Source organism: Pleurodeles waltl, chromosome 11, assembly GCF_031143425.1.
Source record: "Pleurodeles waltl isolate 20211129_DDA chromosome 11, aPleWal1.hap1.20221129, whole genome shotgun sequence".
NCBI classification, from domain to species: Eukaryota; Metazoa; Chordata; class Amphibia; order Caudata; family Salamandridae; genus Pleurodeles; species Pleurodeles waltl.
Window position 1 is genome coordinate 779,751,125 of NC_090450.1, and position 14,347 is coordinate 779,765,471.

A 14,347-nucleotide genomic window follows, 5' to 3' on the forward strand; every position below is an offset into this window, starting at 1 on the left:
CGCAGCCCTACGGCCTTGGAGATTCCAACTGACAGTCCAGCGATGTCCAGAAATAATGGAGGAGACCAAGACCTCTGGAGCCCGCAGAGGCTTGCATTTGAAGATTTAGTGGGAAGTGATTTGGCAGCTGTGTGCGCTGGGGGTAGAGTTGAGGATCTCAGAGAAGCTCCTGCCACAGACAACTTGAAGTCACCATATTGAAATGTCCCAAAATGCTGTGCAGGAGTGTTGGGACAGGGGTGGCGTGATGAAGTGGTACCCTAGAGTTGGCCAATGTGGCATGGCTTGTAGTACCTGTCACCCCACTTAAAAACATCAACGAAACAGTCATTGAGGAGAGGACAATGGTCCTGCGACCAGTGAGAACAAAATAATGTCCAGCTGGAAGGAGAAGCCACCTAATGCCCTGGATGGATGGCTGTTGGACCTGGCTTTTTGACAGGGTCATCCCCAAACTTTTTGCCTTCCTCCTTTTCTTTTTCTGACCTCATTTTTGCTGGTTTTTAGACTCTGCGCACTTTTCCACTGCTAACCAGTGCTAAAGTACATATGCTCTCTCCCTTTAAACATGGTAACTTTGGATCATACCTGATTGGACTATTTAATCGACTTATAAGTCCCTAGTAATGTGCACTACATGTGCCTAGGGCCTGTAGATTAAATGCTACTAGTGGACCTGCAGCACTGGTTGTGCCACCCACTTAAGTAGCCCCCTTAACCTTGTCTCAGGCTTGCCCTTACAAGGCCTGTGTGTGCAGTTTCACTGCCACCTCGACTTGGCATTTAAAAGTACTTGCCAAGCCTAGAACTCCCCTTTTTCTACATATAAGTCACCCTTAATGTGTGCCCTAGGTAACCCCTAGAGCAGGGTGCTGTGTGGGTAAAAGGCAGGACATGTACCTGTGTAGTTATATGTCCTGGTAGTGTAAAACTCCTAAATTCGTTTTTACACTACTGTGAGGCCTGCCTCCTTCATAGGCTAACATTGGGGCTGCCCTCATACATTGTTGAAGTGGCAGCTTCTGATCTGAAAGGAGCAGGAAGGTCATATTTAGTATGGCCAGAATGGTAATACAAAATCCTGCTGACTGGTGAAGTCGGATTTAATATTACTATTCTAGAAATGCCACTTTTAGAAAGTGAGCATTTCTTTGCACTTAAATCCTTCTGTGCCTTACAATCCACGTCTGGCTAGGTTTAGTTGACAGCTCCTTGTGCATTCACTCACACACCCCAAACACAGGGTACTCAGCCTCACTTGCATACATCTGCATTTTGTATGGGTCTTCCTGGGCTGGGAGGGTGGAGGGCCTGCTCTCACACAAAGGACTGCCACACCCCCTACTGGGACCCTGGCAGACAGGATTGAACTGAAAGGGGACCTGGTGCACTTCTTAGCCACTCTTTGAAGTCTCCCCCACTTCAAAGGCACATTTGGGTATAAAACAGGGCCTCTGCCCTACCTCATCAGACACTTGCTGGAGAAGAAACCTGAACCAGAAACTACATCCTGCCAAGAAGAACTGCCTGGCTGCTCAAAGGACTCACCTGTCTGCTTTCTACAAAGGACTGCTGCCTTGCTGTTGGCCTGCTGCCTTGCTGAACTCTTGTCTGGCTGTGAAAGTGCTCTCCAAGGGCTTGGATAGAGCTTGCCTCCTGTTCCCTGAAGTCTCAGGACCAAAAAGACTTCTCTCTTTCACTTGGACGCTCCGTGCGTTGAAAATTTTGACGCACAGCTTGTTCCGCAGCGAGAAAAACGCCGCGCACCGACGCTGATCGACGCTCTGGGGACGACCGAAAATCCGACGCACTGCTTCGCAAGGACAACGCCGCCCGACCTCTAGAGGAGAAATCGACGCGACGTCTGCCGTGAGATCGTAATTTCGACGCGCATCCCCGCAGAACGACGCGCAGCCGGAAAACAAGCAGGAAAATCCACGCACAGACCCGGGACATCTGGTAATCCCTGCGATCCACGAAAAGAGACTGTGTCTGCGCGCCGGAAAACGACGCACGACTTCCCCGCGTGGAAAATAACGACGCAAGTCCGTGTGTGCTGGGGAGAAATCGACGCACACACTCTTTTTCCACGCACCTCTCCTTTTGTGGCCCTCTGAGGAGATTTTTCCACTCTAAACCAGGTACTTGTGCTTGAAAGAGACTTTGTTTATATTCTAAAGACTTAAGACACTTTATATCACTTTTCAGTGATATCTCTACAATTTCCCATTGCAAATTTATTCTTTTTGACCTACAATTATCCTGATAAATATTATATATTTTTCTAAACACTGTGTGGTGTATCTTTGTGGTGCTATATGGTGGTATTGTATGATTTATTGCACAAATACTTTACACATTGCCTTCTAAGTTAAGCCTGACTGCTCGTGCCAAGCTACCAGAGGGTGGGCACAGGATAATCTTGGATTGTGTGTGACTTACCCTGACTAGACTGAGGGCTTTTGCTTGGACAGGGAGTAACCTGACTGCCAACCAAAAACCCCATTTCTAACAATGGCCTTTCTTATTTTGACTCCAGCTGACCCCCAGCTCTAGGGTGGGGTCTCTGGAGCCAGTGTTGTAGGCACCCTTTACACCTGCTGAGGTGCAGTTGGGGGAATGGGCCTGCTTAGGGAACCCTGGATGGATTCTAGAGAATTTCTGTGGAGTGGCCCTTGATTCTGCTCTGATATACAGGTACTCTGTAATTAGCCAGAAGACTGCAGTACCTAGGGAGTGCTACAGGGAGGATGATGTTGATTGCAGAGGGCTGCACAAGATGCACCAGGAGGCAGGCATTGGACAGGTCTAGGGCAGGGAGCCAGAAAACCCATCTAATCGCAAAATGCTCCCTTTAAAGGTCAGGAGTCTGAAGGAAATGCCTCTGATGGCTTGGATTAGCCCAAGTGGAAAATAATTGGGATGGACCCTACTGTGGGGCTTGAGAAATCTGCTTTTAAACTCTGTCCTCTGTGAGAACTGAGCAGAGACTGAAGGTGATGCGTCTCCACCAATTCCTAAAAATTCCACGTAGAATGGCCAAACCCATGGGATCCATTGCTTGGAGACCATTTATCTGTGGATATCCTGGGTGGGACTGGGGCAATTCAGAGAGGGCTCATGAGCTTCAACTTGCCTCACAATCTTGCCCCCGAGCTCCATTTTCCGGTCCTGTTACACCCTGAGTTTCCAGGTTCATCAGCAACATTGCAGCAAGTAAAAGCCTTCAGGGAGAGTATTCTATGTATTTTCAGCACTTTACTGGCTCCCTCTGGTGCACCTTTCAGCCCCAGATATATGCAGGGGGCTGCAGTCAAAATGCCTGACTTGTTCAGGACCAGCTCCAAAGCCTTCTTTGCCTCCAACGCCATCCCATAGCTGGTTCAGCTCACATCGACACCGGATGAGGATATGCAGCCTATTGTGCTATCCAGCTCTAATCTGAATCTGTCATGACGTCCCAAAGTCATACCCGGCGCCAGTCGACCAGCAACCTCTTGGCAACACTTCCACAGGCTAGGCATAATATTTTTGCCACAGATTCTGAAAACAACTATGAAGAAAGGGGGCGATTATGTTCCCCAGTACGATTAGGACAGCTTCAGGATGCCAGTGGATTTGATACGATACTGGCTTTCTCTCTCCCCCAGGTTCAGCTACAGAGGAATCAAATCAAAACATTATTTATGAAGCATGGCAAATAACCCATGGGGGTATACGGGCACTGAGAATCCTGCTGCGAGGGAGGGTTCAGTTGAAGAGACAGGTCTCGAGTCCTTTCCTTAATTCCAACAAAGAGGATGATGTCTGAAAGTGAAGGGGAAAGTCGTTCCATTAATTTGCTGCAAGTTAGGAGAAGAAATGCCCTCCCCTTTTGCTTTGGCGGATGCAGGGTGTGCTCGAGGGAGAGGGAGGAGGAGTGCAGATGTCTGGAGGGTTAGTAGAAGGTTAACGGTGGTTGGTGTATGCTGGGCCTTGGTTGTGTAGGGCTTTGTTGGTGTGGATCAGCATCTTGAATTGACATCCCTTCTGATTGGGGAGCCTGTGGAATTTCTTGATGTGTGGGATTATGTGGGTTCTCTTTGGGAGATCGAGGATGAGTCTGGTCGCTGAATTCTGTATGGTTTGCAGTCTCTTCAGGAGATGCAAGGTGAGTTCAGCCAGCTGGTGACTAGGGGGTTGAGTGACGGTTCGGCTGGTGTTGACGGGGAGCCATTTGAAGATCGTACAGAGAATGAGAAGCATGAGGAAGTAGGCGGAGGAGGCAGCGTTGATTTGGCTTTTCATGGTGAGCTTGCTGTCCAGGATTATACCAAGGTTGCATGCATGGTCTGTTAAAATGGGTGAAGTTCCTAGTTTGGGAGGCCACCAGGCATTGTTTCACAGAGCGGTGTTTTTCCCAAAGATCTGCAATTATGTTTTGTCTTGAGTTCTAGGCAGCTGTCTTTCATCCAGTTGGCGAGGCTCATCATGCACCTGTGGAAGTTAGTCATTGTGATGGAGGGGACTTCTGATAGCAAGAGGATGAGCTGGGTGTTGGTTTAAAATATGATTTTTAGTCCATGGGTTCTGATGATGTTGGTCAAAGGAGACATGTAGGTGTTGAACAGTGTAGGGCTGAGGGACAAATCTTGAGGGATGCTGCAGATGATGTTCTTAGGTTTCGAGGTGAAAGGTGTTAGGGAGGTTCTCTGGGTTCTTCCTGTGTGGAAGGAGGCAATCAACTGCCTTGGATTCCATTGCAATGAAGCCTCTCTATAAGAGTGTGGTGGTATATGGTGTTGAACGCTGCTGAGAGGTCAAGGAGGATCACGGCCATCGTTTCTTCCCTGTTAAGGAGGATTCTGATGTAGTCGATGGCAGTGATCAGTGCAGTTTTGGTACTGTGGTTGGTGCGAAATCCAGATTGGGAGGTGTCCAGAAGATTGTTGTTCTCCAGGTGTTCGGTGAGTTGGCGGTTGATGGCCTTTTCATGGACTTTGGCAGGAAAGGGGAGCAGAGAGATGGGACGATAGTTCTTGAGTTCACTGGGGTCAGCGGATTGTTTCTTGAAAAGGGGTTTGACTTCTCTGTGTTTCCAGTCTTCAGGGAAGGGTGCCATGTTAATGTATGCTTTGAAGATGGCGGTGAGCTTGTTGCTGATAATCTTGCTCCTGAGGTTGAAGATATGGTGGGGACAGGGGTCTGAAGATACTACAAAAGATTTGCTATGTTTGCTACTGGATCTCACTTTGGTCAGCAGCAGGTCCCTCTCCTTATCCCACCCAGTGTTGATGGTGGCCATAGATGTATCATTGCTGAGCAGGGGAGGCCATATGGGAGTAGTAGAGATCATAGGCCTCCGGTCATAGGCAGAGACGCAACTTCAGTTCAGCTTGTTGAGGTTCAAGGTGATTTGCTTGGCAATAAAGACTTTTCTACCCACCATTCAAGGAAAGGGCTGGCGTAGGAGTTTCTGGACAATGCCACCACCATGTGGCATCGCAGCAACCAGGGCATGGTGGGTTCTTAGACACCATTTCAGAATACCCTGCATCTGTATATGTGGCTGGACCACCAAGGGATTTCTCTGTTGGTGAAAAGAAGACAATAGTGCCAGGAACGTTTGAGCCTCTATCCTCGGATCAAGCTGCTGCTTCAGCAGGCTCTCTTGTCACAGCAGCAGGGCAGGGTGTTGCACCAAGGCCTCTATGCTCTGCATCTCCGCTCTTGGATTTTAAGCTTCAACGGTTGATCCCTATCGACCTACACGCCAAGGTTGTTGATGTCATCATGGCTATGAGGAATATCTCCACAAATTTAGTGTATGCCAGATGTTGGGACACATTTGTTGATTAGTACAGCAGCCAACAAATTGGCCCTTTACAGGCAGCGTTGTCTGACATATTGTTTGTTCTGTGTTGGCCCAGTAAGGACTTGCTTTGGGCACTGTTAAAGGCTACTTATCGGTTATTGTAGCCTTCTTGTGGTTAATGGATCAGGATTCATTATTTAAATCACCTGTAATGAGGAGGTGTTTGATAGGTTTGCGACATTTGCTTCCATCAAAACCCTTTGTGATTCCCCAGTGGGACTTGAACTTAGTCATCACTTTCTTGATTTTCACTCCTTTTGGGCCCTTGCACAGTTGTCCCTTTAGTCTTCTGACCTTAAAGACAGCATTTCTCATTACCATAACATCTTTGCTCTACCTTGTCCCTCTAAAGAGGAAGAGAGATTCCATTGTAAGTGCCCCAAGAAGGCACTAAGACTTTTTTATCGATCTTACCAAGGAGCATCAAGTGAATGATCAGCTCTTATAGGGTTTTCCAGAGCAAATACGGGCAAGTAGGTGCAAAAGTGGACCATCTCTTGATGGATTGTTCTCTCCATAAAGATCTGCTATGCATCTTTGAAAAAGAAGTCTTCAGATAGTTTGTGGGCCCACACTAGCATGCAAACGGTGCTACCACTGCGTTAGCACATGGAGTGCTTGTTCTGGACTTCTTTCAGGAGGCCTTGTGGGCACATATCCACCAGGCACTACTGCCTCAACAGTCAGGTCTGTCATAAGGGCATTTTACCTGCTCGGGACCTGCAGTATGAGTTAGTATCAATGAGAGAACTAGAGAGAGAGAGAACACACCTCTAACTCTTCCACTCTCTCTTCCTCTTTTCCTCTCACTCTCTTCCACTCTCTCTCGCTCTCTCTTCCACTCACACACAGTCACTCTCACTGTCTTCCTTTCCCTTCCTGTCTCTCTCTCTTCCTCGCACTCTCTTGCTCTCTCTCCCTCTCGCTTCCTCTCACTCTCTTCCACTCGCTTTCTCTCACCTTATCACTCTCTACCTCTCTTACAATCTCTTCCTCTCACTCTCTTCTACTCTCACTCTTCCACTCTCTCAATCTCTTCCTCACTCTCTTCCTCACTATTCCTCTCTTCCTCTCTCCCTTCCTCTCACACTCTCACTCTCTCACATTCTCTCACTCTCTCTCTCCTCCTCTCACTCTCCCACTCTCTCACTCTTTGTTTCTCTTCTTCTCACTCTCTTCCTCTCACACTCTTCTTCTGCCTCTCACTCACTCTCACTCTCTCTCTCTCTCTCTCTCTCCCCCCACCCCCACCCCCCATCCCCCCCAGGGTGTGAACAGCCTATAAAACAACGGATGTAAGTGCTTGTGTGGCTCCTCTTGTTGGCGTGGAGCAGCAAGTTGCCACCCAGCAGTGCACGTAATTGCTCTAAAAGTTTCTGAAGCCTGGAGATTATTCACAAGGTGAGAAATTTGTGATGAGATAGAGTGTCCACCAGAAAGATAATTACCAAAGGTAAATAACTTTTTTATTTTCTCTCATTGACTTCAGTAGTGCTTATTCATGCTGTTCTCATTCATTTTAGTGGTATTGCAAGGATGAAGTATAACATACAATGTTTTGCTGAAGATGAGACAGCCAGTAGGCCTGCCTTATTGATAATGACACCCCTTTATATTGTGATGTTGCATCTAGAATAGGTGAGGGGGGTATTATGGTTATAGGGTTCAAGACCCACTCAGGATGTGATGGATCATGAGGGTGTGACGTGGTATTTTCTTCTATGTGATTGTACTTATTTATAATTTAGTGCATACGATTTAGTAGTGTGTGTTTAATAAAACTGTTTCCTTTTTATAAGAAAAAGCACTGATAGGACAATGATTTATCCACCAGTGTAGGTGGTGTTAGCAGCAAACTAGGATAACCAGCCCACACCACATTCCGAAAGTAGGCTTTGGACAACTCTGCTTCACTACCATGAGTGTGTCAAGTGCTACAACTTGGTTTCCATATAAAAGACAATTGTGGACTTCGTACTTGTGAAGGACATCCTTCTCATCTAATAACCCAGTTGCTTACACTGACCAGACCTGCTGTACGCAAAAAACACATTAGAATGAGGTGATTTCCAGTGTCCCCAGACTGTGCATGCTGTACTAGCTATCATTTGTAACTTTTTGGCTGGCATGAAAATATAAACCCAGTATTACAAAGTAATTGCCTTTTAATTGGTGTCCTCTGTTCTGTGTTCTCTACACCCACATGTATCTTCCTGATATTTATTCTAGTAGTGGATGACAGAGCGGCACTTGTGGTGCCCTCTTGCCCATCCCTCGAACCCACAACACGTTGGTTGCATTTTTGAACACACGAGCTATTGTGTGTGCGCTACTCGAACATGTAAAGCTCACGAATTACATTACAGTTATTTCACATCCATGTATGTGAAACATATTCCAAGTTCTTCGGTCTCATACCAAACCACCTGCCAGCAGCTAACTAGTATCTTGGCCATAATACAGCCACCCCACTTGGTGTAAGTTTGGGGTGGCAGGGACGGCCAGTGCGGACCATTCTATGGGGAAACGGCCCATTCTTGGGTTTGTTTAATCTAGTAGTCTTTTGTCCCATGTTATCCACAGTCCAAATATTATTCTCATGCACTGTAAGGACCAATAAAATAGGTGCTTGGTTTTAATTTGAGTTGTGTAGATATTTTCTATCTGATTGCTAAGCATCAATTAAACTACACAAATATTTCTTGTTCACAAAAAGGACATTGAAAATGTGTGAGGCATGGCTTTCTTGTTTTTGCAGGTATGGGGGTACATATCTCATTTTTCAGCTGTAATGAATAATGAGACCACATGCTTGTTTGTGAATGAGTCCTATGAGTGAGTGTTCAGGGTTGCTTTTGTAGCGGCTAACCACTTATTTTTGGATTTTAGGACACGAGATGGTCACGTACAGTTCTGGACTGCTCCACGAGTCCTGTCCTCACTGAAACATATGTGCCGCAAGGCTGTTCGACGCTTCCTGACAACCTACCAGGTTCTGGCACTACCCATTCCCAAGAAGATGAAAGAGTTTCTTACATATCGGACGTCTTAACTTTTATTGGTTTAGGGTAAAGTGCCAGGGGAAACACTTTGAACTAACACTAAGGCACGAGTCACATAAGTCACACAGATGTGATGGAACACAGTGATTTGAAGTCATGTGATCTAATGACAGGTTTTTGTTTTTGAAAGATGTGCTATCTGTATCCACGAACAGCGTATGGAGGAATGTAGTTGAGTGGAAGAGCTAGATTAATGTTATCATGAAAATCAACCATTCCATTCTGAAAGAAAGAAAGAAAATTGTACAAAATTTCTTAAACTTACTGATTGTATACATTTGGGGGCATGAACTGTTGTGGAAGCACTCGCTTTGTAAGAGATTTAAAAGGGACAGATGGGACAGATTACCATGAGGTCTGGTCTTTTGACAACGGGTTTTCTATTTTGCCTAAAGTGTGAGTGATCATCAGGGTCTCTAGCTTCTGCAACCTATTTTCCTCCAACAGGAAGCTGAATATTAATTTTCTTTGTTTCCTTTGGCCTGTTGGAGAAGGTAGAGATATGGCCTTTGCTAGATCTCAGCCCGAAACTGGGGCCTCTTATTTGCCTGCAGGAGTGGCAGCCACTCTTGCTAATTCTTTTATTCAGATGCAAAGGTTCCATCAGAGGCACTTTTTTTTATTGATGATGGGCATGCATGGTATTTGTCACGGGTGCAAAACCTAAAGTATTTCATTGGTGGCCTGGAAGGGGGTCCAGTTGTTTCGATATCTTAGATGAATAGACATCATAGCCTACATTGAATCTCCAAGGCGGCTCCGTCTCACTAGGCAGTCATAAGACTGCTAGCTAAATTACTTCAATATTGTGCTCCTGAATAAGTATCTTATTCGAAGCAGATAAAAGTAGGCTTTTGCAAAATCATGTTTAAAGAGTTTGTGAAAAGGTTTGATTTAAATTAAGAGGATTTTTTGTGAGTGTTTGAAGTGGGGGAGTGAACAGAATTTTGCTAAGGGGTTAGTTGAAGGTATGTTACACAATCTTGACACTGACTCGTGTTAAGAATTTACAGTGTGCACAAAAACAGTGTTTCCTGGGTGAAATACAATACGCTGTCAAAATGATCTGGGGATTCAAGACTAAAAGTGGTAATCCCATTTAATGGCAATACAACCAGGCACTTTGTGTAAAAAAAAGGACAAAAAAAAGTAGAAGGAAGACTTCTCACTTGTGCATTCCCTTCTCCGAAAAACCCATTTTAAGCGTATTATAACAGCACCTGACATTAAAAATTACTCCCTAATCAAAAGGTAAGAGTGTTGTAACACCAAGCCGTTTTGCACATTCCACTGCAAAATTGTGTTTACTCTCACTCTAGACTATTCAAACCATGTGAGAGAATTAAAAAGACAAGGTACTTTGCCTTTTTAGGATCATTCAGATGTTTTCCATTCACAGAGGGACTTGTATCTGGCTATAGAAGCACGTCCCCATAGGATTTATACTTCAGGAATCTCCACCAAAGGACTTTTTTGTATTTTGTTTCAATTGTTTAAGATCATACCCCACACTTCACCTTCCAGCGAAAACCTTGCATAAATCTGTAATGCCATCCCTTCCTTAATCTTTCTTTTCCAGGGTGTCACATGACACTTGTTGTGAATCTCTTGTACGCATCTTAAATTGCCTTAAACATGTTTTTTTACAGTTGATCTCACACATCTGTCTACACTATCTAGAATCATTTTAAAGGATTCAAACACTTCAATTTTAGCACGTGCCACACTCCCCTAAAACGACTGTCTACACCAGTTGCAGCACTCTTTCTAAACTAATTTTCATGGAACACTTGCAGATGCCTTCAGTTTTCTACAAAGACTCCTTGAAAGGAGCCTCAACACATCTCTCTGAGCACACTCACTATGTTTTCATAAAAGTTACACTTCTATGCTCTCTTTTCACTCCTTTTCAAGAAGCCTTGTTTCTTGTTTCAGCAGTGATACTGCACTCTCTTCAAAGAACCCCTTACACAGTTTGTGAGCAGTCCTGCCCATATTAATTTAAAAGAGCCAGAAAGGGTTTATCTGAAGTCTCTCATTATACTCTCTAAAAGTGAGCCGTCAGAGATCTCTTCTTGTACTCTCCCAGACTTCATTTCAAGAAAGCTGTGTTAGCTTTTGGTTTCTGATGAACTCTTTTTAGTATGGCTTTGTATGCAGCTGTTCCAGGACATAAAGCTCTGACACATGCCTATTTCAGAAACTTGTATAGAACCATTAATCTTAAGAAGTCCTTGCACATTATCTTGCAAGTGGGTATTTTCCTTTGGAAAGTCTTGTTTACATAAGGTCATTCTACCGTGTCCGTGGGGACTACCAGTCTCGAAATGATTACATGTAGTGAGTTATCCTCTGTCCTTAAATTCCTTACTTAAAGAAGCCCACACAAAGGGCTGTTCCAACCTCTGCTTTGTACGTATTGTTATAATCAATGAAGACATAATGTTGCCATATGTAGCCTGTTTCAGATTGTTTGTCATTTATGTATGGCTGCTTTAGAAAGTATCACACTGTCATTCTATTCACAAAGTCGTCACCTGTGCCTTTTTTGCATGCCACTTAAGCTTTATTCTATTCGAGACCTTCACACGTACCACTTAGCATGTCAATCCAGACTGATTACAGTTATGAAGCTTCTCACAAAAAGGCTATTTGTATTTGTACATGGCACCCTTTGCTCCCCCTGATTCAATTTAAGAAGCCAGCTACACATGGCTTTTTGATTGATTACTGGACACTTATTCCATGTATAAAGCTTTCATACTTCTATGTTTTAGTATCTAACTTCCACCTTATTCTGATGTGTGACTCTCACCAGGCAGGTTTGGGATGCCACACCCACTCAATTCCACATTAAAAGCCTTCACACTTGGTATAAGACTGGCGTGGTGAAATCAAGCACCTATTCCAAAATCTTACACATTATCATTGCTTTACCAGATTTCACTCAATGGATTCTATTTATGAAGCCCTCACCCACAACTATTCCAAATGTTTGTCTAGTCAGGCTCTCCTCCAGCACTGCTCCTTCTGTGTTCTGCCACACAGTAAACAGTGCTCGGAAATCGCAGTGCAGCCATAGCAGAAATAACCTCAGGCAGTTCCTCTCCATCTTAGTGGTTATCCTATGTCACAAGGCTAACCAAAGAATGCAATTTGCAGCTTCCGGTCACTAAAGCCCTCTACAGGGATACTAGCATACTGCGCCCACCTAACATATAACCTGGGCTAGTCCAACTATATGATTGGGGAGGGACACCAGATAATATTAATATGCAAACACATACACTCGCTGCCCTCCCTCACTGGCATTCCAATATCAAAAGCAGCCTCTTTTCCTAGCAATTCCTTAACCTAGTTGTTTCTGTGTGTGGGGGGACTTTTAATTAGCATCCATACTACTTCACTAAGCACATCCCAGTAGTAGGTAGCTATGACATAACCCCAAAAAGCTTGACTGATTGTCCTTGTCAGCTACACCATCCAGTGCAGTGGTTTCCACTGCTCTCCTCAATGTGTCTGTCCTGTCCAGCACACTTGCCATGATCCAAAATGGTTGGGACGTGTGACCAAAACAGCTTCCCTATCAAGGCAAGCCAAGCCAAGCCAGGATATTTGTTTCCACTTTAGGTATCGTAACCAGGCCTCAACTCAAACGTAGTCATTCTTTTATCTTTTAGACAGTTTTCCTAGGAGTGAGGATACATTATATTTTACCCAGTCATAACATGTTGCCATCTCTCGTCTTGTGTAGCTGCAACAATTAAAATGCATCCCAGCAACATTGCTTACTTTTCACCTCTGAGAAACCTTAAGCTTTCTTGAGTTTTCATTTGCTAGTCTATGCTCATTCACTTTATTCTTCTCCAAGATGTCCATGGAGACCCATCTTGGTAGTGTGTGATTGGTGTTCTGTATACACACAAGTTTTGTGCTCATTTATGTGACAGATTCTACTTTGTTAAAGCCTCGAGATGCAGTCTTCATTGTCAGAGAAGCTACTATAGATAATGATGTGGATGAACGGCCCTGAAAGCCAGTAAAGAGTGAGAGATCCTTTTACGATCAAACTTTCTTTGACACAGGGCATCCTATTTTTACCCTTCTTAACTCCACTTGACTCTTGACAAGCCTCACTGAGAACTCTTATTTATAAGAGTGCAGAAAGCCTGACTTGTCAGTGAACTTACGTTAAGGGAAATACATGGCAAAGTATGCATTTTTACAAGTGCCCTGCAGTGGAGTAAAAGTGACCAAGAAGTTAAGTGAACAACTACGAAGCGTTCTGTGAAAGGTCTTTCATGAATTTTTTAAAATCCCTGACCACAGATGTTATTTTCTTTTATGACTGGTGAAAAATACCACCATACTTATCTGTACCCTGCGTTTTATCAGAGCACCTGTAGGGCTTTGGGAATTACAAATTCTTCAGTGCAGAACTCTTTAATCCAGATTCAGTTACCTGGGCTCTTAACTGCTTGAAACCCTTCAACTACGACTGTTTTACTGTGTCCTCCTAATTTTTCCCTTTAAAGAAATGCCTACTGCCTACTCTTGTCCTCTCCTTTCGGAGGCTTCCTTTCAGCAAGTACTCTCATATGACTAGTCTAGTTCAACCTCTCGTTTAATGTTTGCCTTACATTAGGTTACTCCAGCCTCTGCCTCCCCTCTTTTCAACTGCCTGCAGACTCCTCCTTTTCATTTTTTCCATGTCCTCCCACCTGCGTGTTGTAGGGCATGCCCCTAGGCTTACTCAATGGCTATGGAAACGCCACTGTTCAGTCAACTCCAATATGATTCTTTTCTTTTCAGATAATTCTAGCAGACTGCAATGGTTACTAGGTGTCATCATATCCTGCCTCGTGTACGTTTCTGTACACTTTATAGGACTGTACTCCAAGATGTGGTATGATCTTTTCCCTTACTTCGCAATCCTGGAGACGTCACACACATGGGGCTATCCTGCTGATGTATAAACCTAGTCCGAGGGAAATGTTTGTGCTGGAGCTTACGCCCAAACTACTTTATTAGCTGTTGATTCAGAGCATGGAAAATAGATTACAAAATTCACCTTTCCATTTCTAGTTCAGCAACAAATGGTGAACTACACAAAATAAGACTGAAATATCCAAATGCAAAATTGACTCATCCGGCCTTTTAACCCTCGCCCAAAATTTGGCCCTCATAGGTAAAAACAATAGAACCTTAAAACACAAAAAGCTTTTTCAGAAAACGTTTTTCTGCAAAATATTAATGTGAAAATTCAGCTTCTTTCTTGTATTCGTACTTTTGTTTAGTACTTTACACAAGGACTAAGGGGTCTTCCCTGATAGTTTTCTTTCAGCTGCTGTTCTTCCGTCTTGGTTATCATTTGACAGGCATGACTCACTTAACGTTTTACTGTCTGATGTCATTGTCCACTGGAATACTG

The 14,347-nt window shown here is 44.3% G+C and overlaps 1 protein-coding gene across 2 annotated transcripts in view; it reads left to right on the forward strand.

The window, feature by feature from the left end:
• The window catches only part of WSB2 (WD repeat and SOCS box containing 2), a 242,773-nt gene extending 228,747 nt beyond the window's left edge, over window positions 1–14,026 (forward strand). Inside the window, exon 10 of one of the 2 annotated variants that reach the window (XM_069214497.1) lies at window positions 8,744–14,026. In XM_069214497.1, coding sequence (XP_069070598.1) covers window positions 8,744–8,906 — 163 coding nt within the window. In that variant the 3' untranslated portion in view covers window positions 8,907–14,026. The remainder of the gene's footprint in view (window positions 1–8,743) is intronic. The other variant, XM_069214498.1, reaches the window with a different exon arrangement.
• Window positions 14,027–14,347: the final 321 nt, after the last annotated feature.